Here is a 21,201-nt window from a genome sequence, read left to right as displayed (position 1 = left end):
TGATCACGCGAGACTTGGGGAGACAGCGGTCCAACTTCACTACTTAAGTCCCCGGGCCCTGCCCTCACAGCAGCCTCCATTGCGCGTGACGACGCGCGGCGGCCTCCGCCCCGGCGCGCCTGCGCACGCGGCTCTCGCGGTGTCTCGCGCTCAGACCCGCCCACCTCTGCCCCCGCCCCTTCCGCCCCTCCCTCCCCCTCCGCCCTGTCTCTCGGCGGCAGCGGCGGTGGCGGCGGCTCGCGCAGCTTGTTGGCTCACTATATAAAGGGGAGAAGCGGGCGGACCGGACGGCTGGAGCTGCAGCCGGTGGCGGCAGCGGTGGCGCGGGGAGTGGCGACCGGTGGTGGTTTCCCTCCTTGGTGCGGGGTGGGGAGCGGGCAACGCCCCCCAGGACCCCTGAAGGGTCGTGGCCTTTTTTTTTAAGGGCGATTCTCGAGTTTTTAGCTCCGAGGACTGCTCTCCTCCTCTACCTCCTCTCACCGCTCCCCTCTCCTCCGTCAGGATACGATTTTGTTTGAAAAATTTTTCCCCCCAATTTTGCGGTGGCTTGGGTCACCCTCCGGGTGTTCTTTTTTTGTTTGTTTTTGTTTTTATCTTTTCTCGGGGTTGCCCCCCTCTTGTTTGTGTTGTGTGTGGAAATGGCGAACTCGGCAAATACAAACACCGTGGTAAGGACGTGGTTTGGTGGCCGGCGGGGGCTTCGTTCAGGCGGCAGCAACGGCCGGACCGGGCGGGGGCGGGGACGGCCGCGACTCCCGGCCTCGACTCTCTTCAGCCGCCCGCGCGGCCGCCGCCGCCGCCGCCGCCGCCGCTTCCCGCCTCAGGCGGAGCGGGCCGGTGCGCCGGGCGGCGGGCGCGGGGGGGTGCCGAGGCTCGCGGCCGCGGCGGCGGGGAGGGCGGGGGCGCCTGCTGGGCCTGGGGCCGCCGCGGGGCGGTTGGGCCGGGGCGAGCGCGCGGCCCCGGCCCCAGACCCCGGCCGCCAGGAGGGAGGGCGGGAGGGGCGCCGCCGCTTCTCCCCGAAGCGGGCCCGGCCGCGCCGGCTGGAGGAGGGCTCCCGGAGCAGCCTCAAAACAAAAACCGTGTTTGGGGAGCTGGGCGAATCCCCAAGACCCACCGCGATCCACTTTAACGCAGTGAAAGGTTAATGGCTACTTTGGGGGTTACTTTGGGCGTTTTGGCGGTTGTGCTTAAAGAGCCTTCATTGGGGCCATTTTATGTTTAAAAAAAAAAAAAAAAAGGACGAAGGTTGAAAAGCACTTATCTCGGTTCCTTCCGAATCGGTAAAATGGCGAAGGGGAAGCAAAACCCCCATCGTATCTTCGACTAGCAAAAGCACCAAAACAAACAAAGCCTACAGTAGTGGTCAAAGTGCCCCGCTTTCGCCTTGAAATTTGCCTACTTCTCACCGTTTGTCCCTTTTTTCTTACTTGCGATCACGTAGGTTTGCAAAAAGCAGTCACATAAATAACCTTTTCAGTCACCAACGCAAAATGTGATCACTAGCCCACCCCACTCTCTTATTTTTATTATGACAATAAAACACTTTTTTGCCCGGTCCCAAATGCAGACAAGCCCACGGCAGCCCGGCTCCGTACCGTTGACGACTCGGGTCGATCCATCATGGCTGCGGCCGCTTACCCTGCTTTTCAGTCCCTGAGCCTTGTGGTCCTCCTCCCTTTGGCTGCCCTGTTTATATAGAGCCATTGCCGCTCTCTAATATAGACTCTGCCAGGATGGGAAGGTGCTTTTCAGGCCTACGTCACCGCCTCTCCATTTAAACACCAGATCCGGCTTTAAATAGTGAGAGCTGCTGAGAGCGGGGCTGGGAGGTGCGTGCTCCCGAGGCGAGAGGCTGGCGCGTGCAGAGCTCAGTTTATTCCTAAATCCTTTGCGTACACTGTAATTTCGTGCCCAACCGGGTCTGCTTTTAGAGCCCCAAGTTTTTGTTTTCATACAGCAGCTGGGATTTGCGGTCTTTGATAGGGGAAAATAGACTTGCCATCCTCTTTTATTTTATTTTTATTTTTTAAAGAGAATTTAAGCTCAGATGTCTAATCGTTCTTGTATTCAGAAGATGCATGCATTATTGTCGGTAATTTTTTTTTTGAAAAGTTTTCTACATTAATTGTTAGCTGTGGAGGATTTGATTTTGGTAGTATTTTGTTTATCACGTATTCAGGAAATGTTAGAAATATAGCTCCTAATATTTCATTATGTTTTCCTATAATAAATATTTGAGATACGAAGCTTTTCAAAGAAATAGTAAGTGCCTAAAGCTTCGACGTAGGACCTATGTCTACAGTACATTTATGGATCGGGGAATTGTGAGTAATTTGCTTAGTGGAAACTGGGTATTAAAATTCTAAGTAGACGGTGTTTTTGCTGCATTGGCTGTTAATGTGATATCCAATATAGAAATTAATCCAACTTATTTTCCAATATTGTGCCAGGTACTAACACTTTTGAAAGAAATCCTTTAATCATTAGACAATGACACTAATGGCCCTTTAATTTACGAGTTTTTAAGTTTGGAATATCTGGTTTTTGAAAACTAGGACAAACCTAAATTAATGTGTATTTCATAAAAGGCAAAAACTTTGGCTTAAGTACATTTTAGTATTCTAAATAATTCAGAAATTGCTTATTTCAAATAATGCCTGTGTACTCACATACTTTGAAAAACGTCAGTATTTTGCGCGCTTTTTAACTCTTGAACAATTTTAAATTGCGTATACTTCATGAATAATACACATTTCCCTTTCTTTAACTATAGTGCATATGAATCCATTAAGTGGTCAAGTTGTGGGTTAATTAAAACACAAAAGCAAAATCTTAAAGCAAGATTGATTCATTAAGTAGGGAGTGCCAGAAGAAAGCACATTGTACCTATAAATGTGTGGATATCCAAGCAGAATATTTTTAGGGATGACCAACTTCAGAAACACCAGAACAACATCTATTTTGCTGGAAAAATAATTTATATCGTCAATTTGAGATTTATACTACCAATTTAAAATTACACTGTATCTTTATAATGCCTTGAGTCATTGGTTTAAAAAAAACACTTTATAAATGTATTTTTGTAATTCAGTAGTTGAATTGCCATAGATAAGGTGATACCCATAGTCAGATAGACTTTCCTTTATATATAGAATCAGAATGCTAACATAAGGAGGCACTGTAGAGATGCAGAAATCACGTGAATAATTTTAGTTCATAGAGGCAGATTTGGCAAAATAAAAAGGTGAGTGAGTGGAGCGGCAAAGGTGAGAAACTAGATACATGAATTGTTTTTCTGGTTGTAATGAAAAGGAACAAATAGTTTTTAATGGTTGAGGTAAGTTGTATAGAGGAACTCATTTATATTTTTGCCTGGACAAGGACACATAAGAGGTTTCCCCTGTGATAACAGTATTGCTGGGAGAGATGCTAATGAAACATTTATTTATGTTTGAGGTTTGCTTATGAGAGCAAACCCTTGGTTTTATTGGGTAAGCAGTAATTTTTAAGCAAGATATAAAACACAGATAATGACAAAGTATTAAAATAAAAAGGCTGTTGATCTTAGCTCTGTGTGATAATGGATAAGATTTATAGCAAGGCATCTCTGGTTTTACACTCTGACAAGCAAACTTCCTTTTGTCCATTAAAAATAGGATGTGGGTTGGGCAAAGTCTTCCGTCTCTTACCTTTTGGTTTTTAAAAAGTACTTTATGCTTTTAAAGTGCTTTCACATCTATTCTCATTTTATTTTTCTGGCAACCTTCTAAAAGCAAGCTTCCCCCCAAGTAATGCCAACAATAATAGTTACAATAATAATAGTTTAAAAATAAATATCGAGGCTGCTTATAGTTCTATTCCATAGCATCATCTGGGCAGTAGTAGGAGAGAAATCCTGGAAAAGAGATCATTGTGGCTTGTTCCTCTGAGACTTTGAGACCTGTTATTGTGGTTATATGAACAGCTTGATGGTATAATTTAAAGGTACAGACTGGGTAACAAAAACTAAAATTAGGTGATTTTTAAATTTGAATACTTATTAGGTTGCAAATTATTACCAGGCAAATCACAGGACATAAGTTTCTGTTAAGACAGCGATGACGTTAGGAGATACAACGGGTTAAACCAAGCAAGGAATAATAAAAACCAGACATAGCAACCCATAAAACTATATCGTTGGATATAGTCAAAACACATTAAGTGTTTTGACTATAACAACATGGGTAATTACAACTGGAAACTGTATAGACCTTGTATCTGTGATGATCTTCTGTATATGAATTGTATTAAACAGTCGTAAAACCTTTATTAAAATATGCAGTCATCAAATAATTCATTTTAACTAAGGCAATTGATGTTTATGGGAATGGCCATACCTTTAAAGTTACATCTTCTAAAATAAGTTTTAGAGAGTTGGAAAAGGGACTGTTGTATTACATTTGTTTTGAATTTGTGAAAATGTTATATATTTTAATATGTGAAAAGCAGTGTTTTTTAGCAGTCTTTTATTTTCCCTTTAAAGCCTAAATTATACAGATCTGTGATTGAAGATGTAATTAATGATGTGAGAGACATCTTTTTGGATGATGGAGTCGATGAACAAGTTCTGATGGAACTAAAAACTGTGAGTTTGCTGCTTTTTTTTTTTTTTAACATTCTCTTCAGTCAGAAACTATACTCCATAATTTTGCCATATGATGACCATTTGACTTTGTTGCAGGAAGCAGTATAGTTATGTGAAGGGTGCTGGTTTTGAATCCCAGCTCTACCATCCATTCTTCCTCTGACGTTAGGCAAACTGCTTATATTTCAGTTTCCTTATATGTGAGATGAGAATTAGTAGTACTTACCTTTTAGGCTTGTTTTGAGGATTAAATGTAATGACTATATAAAGTGTTTAGCAAAGTGCCTGGCAATAGTATTAGCTATTATTAATGGGCAGTTAATATCCATTTATGTTTTAATTACTTGACATTCCTGTAAGGTTTTTTTTTTACTTTTTCTTTTTTTGTGGTCTTAATGCACTGGTATTCTAAAATGTATTTATGTTGTGGAGATTAAGTGCTTGATAAATTTCATGTTCTGGAGTCCGATTCTCTATGTGGGCCAAATATTTGGTTTACAATGTATTCTAGTTTGGGAGCTGCTTTTCTGCCTCTTCTATTTACTTGGATTTAAGCAGAAATATATAGATACTTTTATTTAGCATTTGTGTTTTCTTGATGGTGTAATGACTCATGAAATCATGGAATATTTTTGCCTTACTGCTCAAAACAGTGGTTCTCAAAATATGGTCAGTGGACTTCCCCACAGGCTCTTTCAGGGGTCCATGCGGTTGGACAGATGCCCAAATCTGAATAATCATAGTATGTTTGTCATATTTCCAGTAAAAGTTGTATTCCATGAAAAAAGTGACCAGTTAAACTTGCAACTCAAATGTACAAGTGCTTTTCCTTGAGATAACTGTTCCATATGCAGCAGAAGGGCTTTATGCATGCTTCCCATTTTGATGTACCAAATATTAAAAAGATGTTTACGTAAAGGTTGAGATGAGATCATTGTTGATACTAAGACATGAAATTGTTTGATATTCTATTCATGATATTCTATAATGAAATGTGTTAACATATGGCATGTCTGCATACTTCACTGAACTCATATTTTCCATTTAATCGAAGAGTTTGAAAAGTTAATTGGTATATGGTTTCAGATTGTACATTGCAGCTACCTGTTAAGAAACCATCACTTAAAATACTTTTTCCTTTCCCAACTACTTAGCTATGAGAAGGCAGATTTTCTTCATATACATCAACTAAAGAAAACTGAATGTAGAAGCAGATATGAGAATCCAGCTATTTTCCTTTTAAGCCATTTCTCACGAAATTTTTTTGGAAGATATGGTTATTTTCATTGAAAGTATTTATGTTAACATGTAATGGATACGTTGTTTTTTCTTTTTTTTTCTTCTTTACTCCTCTGGATCTTATTTTTTAAATGGAAATGCATTTCTTTTATTTATTTATTTTATTTTACTTTTGGCTGTGTTGGTTCTTCGTTTCTGTGCGAGGGCTTTCTCTAGTTGTGGCGAGCGGGGGCCACTCTTCATCGCGGTGTGCGGGCCTCTCACTATCACGGCATCTCTTGTTGCGGAGCACAGGCTCCAGATGCGCAGGCTCAGTAGTTGTGGCTCATGGGCCTAGTTGCTCCGCGGCATGTGGGATCTTCCCAGATCAGGGCTCTAACCCGTGTCCCCTGCATTAGCAGGCAGATTCTCAACCACTGCGCCACCAGGGAAGCCCACGTTGTTATTTTTAAATGTCAACATTAAAAAAAAATCTTATTTAAAATTTCATAAAAGTTCATTGAGGTCCTCATTAATTTGTAAAAATGTTAAAGGACTCAGACTAAAAAGTTTTAGAACTGCTGGCTTAGAGATTGGGAATTGAGCTCCTTTAGAGCTATGTATAAATGAGTAATCACAGTTAATGAATGCTAAGGAACATTTGTTGTGGTCTTATTTATCCATTCAACAGAGGTGTGGAGGCTGCAATTTAGCAACTTACTATTTTAAATAAAGCAAATCTCACCTGTGTTGTGGTGATAAAATATATCTTAGAATGTTGCAGCATCTGTGGGCAGCTTCTATAGAATTTTCAATATGAATCTGCCCCTGTGAGGAAGGGAAAATATAGGTTTGAATGAGATGAGGAAATATTTATTTACCTTGTGAGAAATGTAATGGTTACTGAAAGTGAAGAGTAGGTATTTAAAAATACAAGTGAAGGAATGCCAACTCTGAGACATGAGTTGGAAGAATAGCAATATAAACTACTCAAACATAAAGTATCTCAGGGATATGAATAAGAAGAGAATAAGCTTATTTTGATTCCTTCATGTTACATGTAATGAATATTTTATAAATATGTTATACCCTTATAATGGTTGTCCTTGTAGATCTGTGATCTTATGTAGAAGGTACAGCATTTTTAGGTGCAAAAAATTAGTCCCAAAGGCTTTAATTTGTGGTACGTCAGACTAGTGGTCAATCCAAGTTGTTATCTCCTCTTGCTTTTCACAGAGTCTGTTGATATTTTCCTACTGGTCCCAGTTAGAATCAAGGTGTTCTTTCCAAACAGAATGAGCTATCTTTGAGACCAAATAGCTCCACCTGCATTTTTAGTACATAAGACTTTATACATGTATACACGTATATACAGATATATGTACATATAATATAGTATAATAGTATAAAAAAAGTAATATCTGTGTTTTATAGGTTATGCACTGATTTTTTGTTTAATGCTTAGTTTTCTGTGACAAAATTGTGACTTATTCAACTTTGAATCTCCAACCTCTACCACAATGCCTGGCATATGTGGTTGGCATTCAGTAAATACTTAATTAAACAAATTAATAACACGTTGCTCCAGAATCTAACTGAAAAAGGTAGTTTAATGTTTTTGTTGTTTTTTAAACGGGGCATACTCTTTTATTCTGGGTTGTAGCTGAATTTAAATATAAAACTGTTAGACTGAAATGAGTTTGTTATTTTAATTCTCTGCACTAAATTTCTTCAGGATCTCATTAGAATTTCCAGAATGTGCCCTAGTTTTAACAGTCTGACAGCCAGCATTATGCAGTAGAACTTTCTGTGGTGATGAAAATGTTCTATATCTGTGCTCTCCAGTATGGTAACCACTAGCCACATGTGGCTATTAAACACTTGAAATATGGTTAGTGGAACTGAAGAACTGAATTTTTATTTAATTATAATTAATTTCACTTTAAATCACCACGTGTGGCTAGTGGCTACTGTATTAGACCTTGTAGGTTTGGATATTCTTGCTAATGAAAACTAACAATATTTCATATTTTAAGCTTTATAAAAGACTGTCATTAGTTCTATCCCCTTTCTCACCATTTTATAGTGTTTCACAAACTTCTATCAAAAGCTTCCAAACGGCTGTGAAGGATACAGTGGTGTATTAGATTATGAATTAAGATGAGTAATGAGAGTGCCTGTAATTTGAAGTTCAACTAGATAATTCAGAAAGGGACCTTCTACATTAAAATAATTCAACCTGATTCTTGAGGTTATCTGTTAACACTGTGAGTCTCCTTTAATGTATGAACTGTGGGAGATAGAAAAGATGCATAAAGCACAATGTTGGTTTTCTTGCTTTTTTCTCTAATTGAAGTGTAATTGACCTACAACACTGTATTAGTTCTAGGTGCACAACATAGGGATTCAGGATTTCTATACATTAGAAAATGATCACCACTTGATTTTCAATAAAGCTATATTTGAATGTAAATTGTGTTTTAGATTGGTAAATGACTATGGGTGGAAATGACAGTCTAGAAGTCCTCTTCAAAGTAAGTGATAAAATTATCCTGATTTCTAAACTGTCAGACCCACCCCTATCCAAATAGCAAGTACAATGGGAGATAGAAAACATGGCCTCTCAATAAAACAAAGTGAGAAGAATTCCTCATTTGGAGACAAATCTGAAAAAGTTAATCTGCCCCTAGATCTGTTTTCTCATCCTTGGCACTACTGACATTTGGGACCTGTTAATTCTTTGTTGTAGAAGGCTAGTTATCGTAGGATATTAGCAGCATAACTGATCTCTGCCCACTAGATGCCAGTAGCACCCCTTAGTTCTGACAACCAAAAATATCTCCAGACATTGCCAAATGTCCCCAGGGCAGAAGGGGAAAAACTACCCCTGATTGAGAACCACTATTCTAAGTATACTCTAGTTGTATATAAATACTTGAACCATAAGTTGAACGATGATCTACTGTTCTGTATCATTTGGCCTTGGGGAAAGCTCTGTTCCCCAACATCATTTCTAAAGAGCCCAAAAATTCAATTGTCTTATGTTTTATCCAGGAGCTAGTTGTTTTTGTGAGAGTAGGAGAATCCTTTAGAATTTCTAGCCCAGCATACTGCCAGGGAGCAGTAGATCTGGTAACGTTTTATAGATCAAAAAATGGAATAAATATGCTTTGACAGATCATTTAGCAAGTGGTAGAGACTTGAAGCTAAGCCTTTTGTCTCCAGATAAGGAAGGTACCAGAGTTATGACTAGACCTGCTCTGATAGCAGCAGTACAGTTTAGAGATTAGAACTTCGGACCAGAGCTGGGATTATGGTGAGGAAAGTGAGGGCCTAGAGTCCAAAATTTAAACTTTAAATTTAAAATTTAAAGGACATTTACTCTTCACTCTCAGGGTCCAGCCCTGTTGAGTCAGATTGCCTGGATTGTATGATGGTTTTGCCTGCTGTTAGTTGGTGATCTTGGATAAGGTACCTAACTTCTTGTTCCTCAGGTTCTTTTTCTGTAAAAAGGAGATAATAATAATGTCTATTTTAAAGAATTTTTGTGAAAAACGAGTGTACACGGAAAGTACTTAAGTGCACGTTAAGAATTCAGTGTTAGTCTAGTAAACATCATGGGCATAACATGATGCATATCCAAATCATTTTGGGAACAGAAAATGAATTTTCTCCATGTCTAATTCCGGAGACCTGGCAAAGATTGTTGAAATAGGACTGCCAGAAACAATAGCTATGGTGTTGGGGGGAAAAAGTACTATAAAAATGTGGAGAGAAGAGTTCTTCCTATTTTCTAAGCTAGCTAAATAAATAAATACATACATAAATAACAATTCAGTATTCTTGGTAGTCTTTAGGGGTATTAATATGATTACTGTTGCCAAAACAGTATTACATTATTTTAAACAGATGATATTTTAAAAATAAAATATTTTGATAAATAAAATTATTTTAAAATGAAATTGAAGAGAAACAGAAAACATTCAACTAATTTGAACTTTACATTATTTGATATTATAAGCGTAATGCTAAATATTTGTATGGTATTATTCTTGTATTTTTCACATTACCTAGAGCAGTATTTGGTACTTAGTAAATATGGATTCTCAGTGGCCCACTACTCCAGCATCCCCTTGCTCCCCCAGAAGCAGTTTGAAATGTGTGGTTCCGTGTTTGCTTGTTATAATGACTAATGGGCATCTTTGGCATTTAGTAGGCTAGAGGAGTGTTGTATTTCATGTACACTTCCTGTGGTAATACCCTGTAAATAAAGAGTTATTCTGCCTAAAATGTTGGTAGCATTTTTATAGAGAAACTACCTTAGAAAACAAGTTCGTTTTCCATTCTTTTTGAAATTAATATTAAATTTCTGATAAGTTCTTAGTCATTTTGTTAGGTTATGAATAAGACATAGTCTCTACCCTGAAGGAGTTCATACTTTAATAGAGAAGGTAGACTTAGTGTGAAAAGTGTACCAATAGAAATATCTCTAAGGTATAGAGGCAGTGAGCGATTTCTTCGCGGCTATGTGACTTTGCATTTGCATTCTTTGGGGAATTGTGTGGGAAGACTGTCAGTCATAAGGAGTAGTTTACGAAAGTTTAGACAGGAGGTATGTATGCTATATTTAGGGAACTGCAAGTAGTTTGGAAAATAGAGTGCAAGTTATAGTAGCAGTTGGAGAAGTTAACATAATATTGCATTAAGGAGCTTGGTCTTTAGAGTGAGAAGGATTCTCTGGGGTGCTAGTTAAAAGACAGAGTTTTGGACTTCTGCTTCAAAGAGTCTCAGTTGTTAGGGGTACAGTCTGACATTTAAAAAGAAAAATTTGATTACATTTACCAAAAACTCTTAAATTAACTTTTAATAATGCATTAATGGGTTGCAGTCTGCAGTTTGAAAAGTATTGGTTTATACTTTAAAGCAGTGGCTTTCACTTTAGTGTACATCACAATAACCTGGATAGGTTATTAAAACAGATTCCTGGCTCTAGCTCCAGAGTTGCTGATTCGATGGGGTGGGGCCTTAGAATTGGTATGTCTAACAAGTTCCCAGGTGATACTGATATTATTGGTCCAGGATCACATTTTGAGGACTACTGATTTATAGAGAATAGATTGGAAGCACAAGTTTCCACTAAAATGTAGGCTCTGTAAGGACAAAGATCTTTGTCAGATTTGTTCACTGTCTGTTCTCAATGCCACTAACAGTGTCTAGCTGGGAGATATTCAATAATTATGTGTAGAATGTATGATTTGAAGCAGGGAGCTCAATTAGCTTAGTCATTAACACTTTGCAATAATACTGATGGGAGGAAGGGACTTGAACTGGGGCCATTATAGTAGGGATAGATTGGAATAATGCTTTGGAAAGGAAATTGACAATAATGATAGGGCATTGGAGTGCATTCTGACTCACAGATCATTGACTTGGGAGACTAGGTGAGTAGTGGTACGCAGCACTTAGCACATAATGTGTATTTGTTAATATTTACCATTGTCATGGAAGCTTCATTAAAGTGATGGGTCAGGATTGCAGTGGGAAGACCAATTGGAGGTGATAAAAACTGAAGCTTTAAATTTAGAAAATTATGGTTTAAAGACCTGTTTCTTTCTTTCTTTTTTCTGTTTCTTTCTTTTTTTTTAATATTTATTTTTATTTTTGGCTGTGTTGGGTCTTACTTGCAGCACATGGGATCTTCATTGCTGTGTGCAGGATCTTTCCTTGCGGTGCTCGAGCTCTTTGTTGCGGCACGCGGGCTTCTTTCTAGTCATGGTGTGTGGATTTTCTCTCTCTAGTTGTGGCACACAGGCTCCAGAGCACATGGGCTCTGTAGTTGTAGTGCATGGGCTCCAGAGCGTGTGGACTCTGTAGTTTGCGCCATGCGGACTCTAGTTGCGGCGTGCGGGCTCAGTAGTTGTGGTGCGTGTGGGCTTAGTTGCCCCGGGGCATGTGGGATCTTAGTTCCCTGTCCAGGGATTGAACCCGCGTCCCCTGTGTCGGAAGGCGGATTCTTTACCACTGGACCATCAGGGAAGTCCCTTAAAGACCTGTTTCTTAAAGCATTAATTAATAGTACTTTTTGCACCTTGATTTTGGCCTACAAGAAGCGAGGTTTTGTTTTGTTTGAAACAGGGAAAAGAAGTGTAAACAGTTTGGGTGATAACTGTTTGGGAGGCTTACCTATATAGCCTTACTATATAATACATTTAGAGTGTATTTTAGAGTGTAGAGTGTATTTTATTCAGTGTCTGAGCCTATTTTGTATTGTGTGTTATGCTAGGTGCCCACTTTATAGAAATGAACCAGACAAAACTTGGGCTCTCAAAAAGTAGTTTTTTGTTACCCTAGGAAGAACCCTAGCTGTTTTTAGTCTGGGATTTGCACCGACTTAGATTTACTAGCTGGAAGTTCGTTTAGAAGTAATCTAATTCAGCTTGTTCCCTTTCTAGATGAGTAAAATGCCCAGGGAAGACAAATAATTTGTCCACCAAGCCGTTTAGTGGCCAAACCAGGACTAATTGGGTTCCTGACTTCTGTTGTAATGCTTTATTACACAATTAATACCACCACTACAATAATTGTAATACCTAACATTTATTGATGACTGACTTTATGCTAGACTCTGATAAATGTTTTACATGGAAATCTTATTTACTCCTCACAACAACGCATGAAATAGATACTGTTACTGTCTCTGTAAGAATAGTCTTCAGGTGAGCCTAAATACTGAGACTGCTAAGGGAATGGTTGCTCTGGGGAATTGACCTTTAGTTTAGTTTACTTTTTCGCTAAATTGTTAGAGATGTGCTGGAATTGTTATTAACATGTAGATCTAGAATTTCTAGAACAGTTGGAAGTGTCAGCAGTTTATAAAAATCCCTGTTAGTATGGCAAAGGGAGCTTTTTGAAGGATCTGATAGAAGCCTTACATGAGCTAGGCAATATCCCAAGAGTAGATCCTAGGGGAGAAAACAAAGTATCTGTAGATCCTTGTGTACAGAATGACTGGATTAAATTTTATATGTATGTTTAAGGAATGGTTTGTAACTTTCTTGGGCAGTTTTTTTATAAGGGCTCTATAGATTGAACACTAAACCTTGTAGAGAGGAAATGTGTGTTAGGGAGAAGGATGGAATAGTTGTAAATATTTTCTTTTACTTCCTTGTTTTTGCCCACTTTTGATTTTTTTTTTTCCTTCATCACAGAAGCTGTCCAAGGGAGAGATGAGAAAATAGAAGTGGTTAAGCAAAAAAGGATTGTCAATCCTTGTCATAATGAAAGAGGGAAGGGAATTTCAAGAAGTGTGGAGGGTTGAGAATACCTCTGAAAGCATATTAGGCATTGCTGTTTCTTTTTCCTTATGTAGGGTTGGACAGATAGAAAGGTAGGGTTTTCTAACCTGAGGACTGCCTCTATAATGTTTCTCATAGTTCAAGGAAAGATGAATTTATGTTTTATATGTTATTTAAAAGTTAGGAAAGAAAGATTTCCATAAAATAGCTAACAATGGATTTGATACTAAAAAGGATGATTTTTGATTACTGAAAAATTGCTTATATGAAACTGCTTGGCAACCAAGGAATTACTATGGAAAGTTTGTTGAAGATATAAAAGGAAACAAAAGAATTCTTCAGTACTCTTAAGTAGCAAAAATGAGGTTTGATACTTTAAAAATTGGTTTTCATTATGGCATACACTTGGGTAAGAATTAGAGATTTGTAGATTTATCAGTTTTGAAAATGTAAGAATTTTATAAACTGACTAATAAAGTATGTTTTATCCATATGTCCAGCGTTGTTTTCCCTGACTCTTACTTAGAAATCTTTAATATTCTTTGCTTTAGTTATGGGAGAATAAACTAATGCAGTCTAGGGCAGTAGATGGATTTCATTCAGAAGAGCAGCAGCTTTTACTGCAAGTTCAACAGCAGCAGCAACCCCAGCAGCAGCAGCATCACCACCACCATCACCACCAGGCTCAACCGCAGCAGACAGTACCTCAGCAAGCGCAGACCCAGCAGGTCCTTATTCCTGCGTCTCAGCAAGGTGAGGCTGTCTGATCCTACTGCAACTTGGAAATGAAAGTTGTCATTTTCAAAGAAGAGAAACACTCTGGTGTCTCCTTTCTATTGGCTGAGGGGGTTGTATCTGTGTGTATAAAATGTGGTTCCTATTTATGTAGTAATGATAAACAAGTAATTCACTAACAGAAAGCTTAAAATGATATTCAGGTAAGTATATTATTACTTTTTTTAGATGGCTACACAATGGTGGATTTCCTAAGTCAGATCTATAAAGGTTTATTTACTAAGGGTTTCATTATTTTATATAGTAGAATCATTACTTTCTTTGAAACTGATTTGTTCCTACAAAGGCATTTGAGTTTAGTTTTTATAAATAAACACTGGAGGGTTTTTGTAACTATACTTTGGCAATCTGAAATTCTAATTCCTTATTAATTTATGTAGTTAAATTGACTGAATTAGATTTCCTTTAAGTGAAGAGTGGATATATGACATCTTAATTTATATTATGTGGTTTAAAAATAAGAAAAAACAAGTATTTATAGACTGCATCCATAGTGCCTTGTACCGTGCAAGTCATTTTATAGGTTTTGTTTCATTGCAGTCTAATAGAGGCTCTGTGAAGTAGCTCTTAAAACATCACAGCTGAGGAAAATCTGGGCCCTGAAAAGGCTTAGAAGCTTGATCCTCTACATGGAGTATTTTCTGTCATGACAAACATTTGTTCAGTTATAAAACTTCCTAGGCCTTCAAGTTTTGTAAATCTTGTTGTCAGAGAGGAGAATAAAGATAAATGAAAACTTCATCTTAAGGTAACTTGAGTTACTTATTTGTCTCATCTGAGAGTGTATGTAAGACTTAAAACTGATATTGATGCACATTAGAAATGTCTGTTTGAGTTATTTTACTGTTTATATCAAATAAGACTTAATATTTGATTTTACTCTGTACCTTGCATCAAGTAATTTTATCCTTTTAATGTTTCTTGATGACCGTTCCTCCTATTGCCTTCAGGCCTGGCACTAGGATTTTAGGTTATCATAAATTAAAATTTGATTTTCTTCACTCAGAGAATATTAGGATAATGGGATTATCTATTTATTCTCTGAAATTTGTGGAATCAAACACTTAGTTCCTTTTATGCTTACGTGATATTGCCATTATTTATGATTTGTATTTTTTAAAAAAGTTGATGGAAATAAGATACTGGAAACTGTCAAATTGGGAGAAAAAGATTTTAAAAGACTATGTAGATTATAACTTTTTGAGCTCCCTTTTAATGGGTCAATAATGCATTCCAGCAGTAGTATCATTATATTAATAACACAGTTATTGCTGAGTTGGCAAGACAGTATTAAATTACGTTTGAAAATTTCCAGTTTAAGAATGCACAGAAATATATATGTTTAGGTGTTAGGTATCTCATTATGTCGTGTTCCCAAGGTCCCTTGTGTCCTTAGGTGTTGTTAAATTTTTTTTTTAATTGTGGGTTTTCCAGTATAAGGTGGGTATGTCACAGCTGTTATTTACCGTAAAAGTTTATAACTTTCTGAGATATCAAGTGGTTGAGTGCATTTGCATGCAGAAAATGTGGAAAGCATGAAAAAAATTTTTGGTATAGTACACAGCATTCTTTTGAAATAGCCTCAGGGTTCCTTGTTTTTATGTGTGCCTGTTGTTTTTCATAGCTGCAGCACCACAAGTTATTGTTCCTGATTCTAAGCTGATACAACATATGAATGCATCAAACATGGTAAGACTCAGAACATAGCACTTTGCTTGGCTCTATTTATTCTAACCCAAATTGTGATTATGCTTGTGTATGTTGTATATTAACAACTTGAAGTTTATTCAGGACTTAAGCAAAATAGCTGTTTTGTTTGGTTTCCTAAGTATTGGATTTAACAGCAAATCTAAAGTTTAGCTTGGTACTTAGACATTAAGGTTCATAAAATTATGCAACTTTCTGTTGAAAATACCAAAAGAATGATGCTTTGTGGGAGCTGTTTTATCTTCTGCTATTTTTTTTTTTTTTGCGGTACGCGGGCCTCTCACTGTTGTGGCCTCTCCCGTTGCAGAGCACAGGCTCCAGATGCACAGGCCCAGCGGCCATGGCTCATGGGCCCAGCCACTCCGCGGCATGTGGGATCTTCCCAGACCGGGGCATGAACCCGTGTCCCCTGCATAGGCAGGCGGACTCTCAACCACTGCGCCACCAGGGAAGCCCTTCTTCTGCTATTTTTTGAAAATAGGTTTACGGGACCTACCAAACATTATGCCAAGTATAGTTATGTTGCAGAAGACCCATTAACTGAAAGAGGTTAGGAATGCTAAGAATTATAAATTTTTAAAAAATGAACCATTTGGATAAAGATAACTAGTATCGTTAAGATCAGACATTTACAAATTTTGCTCTGATTTAACCATAGCATAGCCTAATAAGTTTTATTACAACATGTAAATTGCTACTTTAAAATGCATTTTTTCAGTTGTGTTTATTATATATTAGACTTTTGATACTACTAAGAGATAGCCACTGAACTTCATAAGTCCTCAAATTTTCAACTTTCACTTAGCACATATAATATATCCCATCAGATATAACAATAAAACTGAAAGAAAGAAACCCTCAGATCCTTAGAAAATCTTTACTTCTATCCTCACAGTTTTTTTTTTTTAATAAAACATTAAAACAAAGTTTAATTAGAATCGTTGTTCCGGCATTTTCTCGTAAATGGCTTTTCTTCTGTTTAAACTACACAGACTGTTAGTGGTGTCTCTGCTCTGACATTCCATTCTTAAATCCAGCCAAATCCTTTTAATAGGAAAGAATCATTATTTTAAATAAGATCTCTTAGTCTAGTGTTAGCAGTGAGATTTTCTTTTCAGATCCAGATTTTTTTTTTTTTAAACGAAAAAGCAATATTTTAAAAAACAGTTACTGGGCTTCCCTGGTGGCGCGGTGGTTGAGAGTCCGCCTGCCGATGCAGGGGACGCGGGTTCGTGCCCCGGTCCGGGAAGATCCCACATGCCGCAGAGCGGCTGGGCCCGTGAGCCATGGCCGCTGAGGCTGCGCGTCCGGAGCCTGTGCTCCGCGGCGGGAGAGGCCACAGCAGTGAGAGGCCCACGAACCACAAAAAAAAAAAAAAAAAAAAACAGTTACTATATTTTGTGAGTGATGAGTGAACCTGAAAGCTCCTTTGTGTTTTATAAGCCATATAGGAAGCAGGGCTTACCTACTAGACAAACGACTTCTTTCTATTGATATATACCAGCCTTAACAAATGTATAACTTTACAGAATTGCAAATTTCTACACGATAGAAATTGGAACTTTTAAATTCACAAAAAATCAAGAATCTCTGTTTGTACTTCCAGTTCAAGTTCCTGGAGTCAATTCTTTTGCATGAAAATCACAAAAGTCCATGCCTATCGATTCTCACAAGAATTTTTATTATTCAAAAAAAATTCCCTTTCAAGTTTAAGACACCAAATTTCTTTTTAACCTCCATCTTTAAAAATAAGTCTCACTGTAGGATCCATATTGTAGTTGGTACTATTGAGACTGTTTCCTAGGGAATAACTTGTATCATTTTAAAACAAAGTTTAGTAGAATCACTTGCAGTAGACCCATCTAATTTTGAAGAATTTTAAGTTTTGTGGGAGAGAATTTTGAATTAAAACTGTGTTTAAAAAGACTGGTAAAGTTAATGGCCCATCCCTTACTGATTTGCTGTGTCTCCTTGATTCTAAAGAGCATATGTATTTAAACAGATCATAGGTCAGACTTCAATCAATAAAATGTTAGCATTTATACGTATTTCAGCATTTTACTTGTTTTCAGTTAGTGTTTGCTTCATGTGTTTTTCATGTTCTAAAATGTAATCAGTATAGGCTTTTTACAAATAAGTTTTTTGTGTTTTTGTTTGTTTGCATTATTATTCCTGATTCAAAGATATCCATTAAAAACAGTTTCATTTTGAAAAAAGAATTTTTTTAATATAAGAATATGGGATAGTGATAATATATTTGGTAGAAAGCTATTTCAGGGAACTTATGAAACAGGACCTTATATCAAACTAGTTTTGCAGGTTCTCTTTATGAAATTGCTCAAATGCGTTATTCACATTAGGGCCTTTTCACAAAATACAGGAAGGAACTTTCAGCAGACATTAATAAAAGATGGTTTGTGTATGATACATCACAACAAATATTTATAGCAACTTGAGTGTGCACAGGTATGCAGGTGGTTATTTTCTCATGTATGCTATAAGGAAAATGCTAGGTCAGTTTGCTAGTAGAGGGAGATCTATTAATCTTATAAAATGTGAATTATAGGCACTTAATATTCCTAAATAATATTTCTCAATAGTAAGTGGTTGTTAATATATTCCTTAAATTTAGATTACCTTTCATTTGCTTATATAGACAAGATTTATTTAAATTTTTCATTTATTTAATAAAATGAAATGCAGAACCTGCATTTTATAAAGAGAACCTGGTGAGCTAGATAGCTGGATTTTGGGGACATAATGGGAGTTTCAGGCTTAAGATATAGAGATTACTTAGGCCTGTCAAATGGCAACAAGCATATTTTCTTGGAAGGCTATACTTAGAGCCTGACTAGATAGTTGTATCAGTAACCTACCTGAGTGTAATTTTCCAAGTTTTGTTGACTTCAAAGCACAGTTAATATTTATTTCTTAAAGCGTATTCAAATAGAGGTGTTTCTAAAAATGTATAAGTTAGATTGAGTATATGAAGGTTTGGTACCTTAAAAAAGATTGAAGGGGGAGGGGAAAAAAACCTACCTGTATATAGTTACAGTGAGATACATGGAAATACTTTGAGCTCAGGATTTTAAAAAAACAGTAAAAATGTAGTGTAATTCTTTCAGAGGAAAGGGGAGAAGTCTCCAGAAGCAGTAAATCAAGAATTTATCCTGGATTTAAAAACATTCAGAGTATAATTGCATGTATGTTTTTATAATTTAAAGTCAGATACTAACTTCATTTTTAAGTGTAGAAATTAATTTTTGTGACTTAAGATTTTTAAGATATTTTCTATATTGATAAAACTGTCAGTAATATATGTTTCACCTAGATAATGCCAGTGTTGTCACCTTATGGCATCTTAGAAGAGTTGCCAGCTAAGAATTGCAGTCTTCTGATACAAGGTTTTCTCTAGAGACCTGTTAATCATGGTATAAATTTAAAATATTAGGATTTCTAAAGTGAAGATACTTACACTTTTGCCATAAGTATATTAATTGACAACAAGGAATTGGGAGTAAGGAAACAGAATAAGTAAGGAAATAATGGAATGGATATTTTATTTATTGTACAGCACTGTTAGTGTGGGTTATATTTCCTTAGAGTACATTCTCCAGGTGAAAAAACCTCCTAATTATTCTAATTAATTGCTTGAAATAATTAGGTAAGATGTTTAGGCTCAATGGTCTTTATTGTACCATTTTATAAAATGGCAGTTAGTCTTATTGTTAGAACTTTTCATTTTAGTATATACTAAATGAAACTGTAAATATTATTAAAATATGCCAGAGATAAACTGATGTGCTGTTATGAACATACATGGTTTTGATTGTTTTTCATTGTTTTTTCCAGAGTGCTGCTGCTACAGCTGCTACCTTAGCACTCCCTGCTGGTGTGACTCCTGTTCAACAGATATTAACAAATTCAGGTAATTAGGAATAACTGATCCATTATTTATATAACTCAGAAAATTGTACCGTCTAGCCTTTGTTTTGTCTTCACTGAAAGACAGAAGATCTTAATACTTCTTTTACCATTTGGCTTACGTTATTAAAATAAGATGATTTGAGGACCATGGCATATTAAACCATAATCACTGCTGAGGATGCAGTAGAGAAGATGAGAATTGCACTTGAACTTTTGATCCGTGAATGGAATCCTATTTATTGAATGAAGTATGATTATAGAGAAGTGCTTTTTTTTGTTGTTGTTGCTGTACGCGGGCCTCTCACTGTTATGGCCTCTCCCGTTGTGGAGCACAGGCTCCGGACACGCAGGCTCAGCGGCCGTGGCTCACGGGCCCAGCCTCTTCCACGGCATGTGGGATCTTCCCGGACCGGGGCACGAAACTGTGTCCCCTGCATCGGCAGGCGGACTCTCAATCACTGCACCACCAGGGAAGCCCTAGAAGTGCTTATTTACTTGGTTTTTTGCTAAACACTTTTAACTTACCAAATAAGTTAAACAACTCATTTGAACTAATTTGTGATATCAAACTAAATCCTATAGTATCTTAAGAGCAAATTTATTACATTGTATTTTATATAGTATCTCTCCATAGCAGGCAAAATTTACTTTTAATAATAATGTTTGAAGAATTTATTTACCTGGATTTTAAGTATTTTCTCTGTAATTTAATTATACAATTTCTTGCAAATCAAAACTACAATGAGGTGTATCACCTCACACCAGTCAGAATGGCCATCATCAAAAAATCTACAAACAATAAATGCTGGAGAGGGTGTGGAGAAAAGGAAACCCTCCTACACTGCTGGTGGGAATGTAGATTGGTGCAGCCACTATGGAAAACAGTATGGAGGTTCCTTAAAAAACTAAAAATAAAACCACCATACGACTCAGCAATCCCACTACTGGGCGTATACCCTGAGAAAACTATAATTCAAAGAGTCACGTACCACAGTGTTCATTGCAACACTATTTACAATAGCCAGGACATGGAAGCAACTTAAGTGTCCATCGACAGATGAATGGATAAAGAAGATGTGGCACATATATACAATGAAATATTACTCAGCCATAGAAAGAAATGAAACTGAGTTATTTGTAGTGAGGTGGGTAGACCTAGAGTCTGTCATACAGAGTGAAGTAAGTCAGAAAGAGAAAAACAAATACCGTATGCTAACATATATATGGAATCTAAAAAAAAAAATGGTTCTGAAGAGCCTAGGGGTAGGACAGGAGTAAAGACGCAGATGTAGAGAATGGACTTAAGGACACGGGGAAGGGGAGGAGTAAGCTGGGACGAAGTGAGAGAGTGGCATGGACATATATACACTACCAAATGTAAAACCGATAACTAGTGGGAAGCAGCCGCATAGCACAGGGAGATCAGCTCGGTGCTTTTTGACCACCTAGAGGGGTGGGATAGGGAGGGTGGGAGGGAGACACAAGAGGGAGGGGATATGGGGATATAAGTGTACGTATGGCTGATTCACTTTGTTATAAATAAGAAACTAACACACCATTGTAAAGCAATTATATTCCAATAAAGATGTTTAAAAAAAAGTACAATGATTATACAATTTCTTGTTTTGTTAATTT

General features: G+C 37.3%; 1 protein-coding gene and 1 non-coding gene across 3 annotated transcripts in view; both read left to right on the top strand.

The window, feature by feature from the left end:
• The first annotated feature begins 229 nt into the window (after positions 1-229).
• GTF2A1 (general transcription factor IIA subunit 1) overlaps positions 230-21,201 on the top strand; it is a 46,180-nt gene continuing 25,208 nt past the window's right edge. The window contains exons 1-5 of one of the 2 annotated variants that reach the window (XM_004262302.3): positions 230-668; positions 4,523-4,624; positions 13,689-13,890; positions 15,557-15,621; positions 19,492-19,567. In XM_004262302.3, coding sequence (XP_004262350.1) covers positions 639-668; positions 4,523-4,624; positions 13,689-13,890; positions 15,557-15,621; positions 19,492-19,567 — 475 coding nt within the window. In that variant the 5' untranslated portion in view covers positions 230-638. Of the gene's footprint in view, positions 669-1,636; positions 2,325-4,522; positions 4,625-13,688; positions 13,891-15,556; positions 15,622-19,491; positions 19,568-21,201 lie in introns of those variants that run through there. The other variant, XM_033416945.2, reaches the window with a different exon arrangement.
• On the top strand, positions 14,855-14,998 carry LOC117200283 (small nucleolar RNA SNORA79). The gene has a single exon (XR_004481752.1). It is a non-coding gene; the product is annotated as a small nucleolar RNA SNORA79 (small nucleolar RNA).

The sequence above is a fragment of the Orcinus orca genome, chromosome 2 (assembly GCF_937001465.1).
Source record: "Orcinus orca chromosome 2, mOrcOrc1.1, whole genome shotgun sequence".
Taxonomy (NCBI): Eukaryota; Metazoa; Chordata; class Mammalia; order Artiodactyla; family Delphinidae; genus Orcinus; species Orcinus orca.
This window is presented reverse-complemented; position numbering and strand designations above follow the sequence as displayed.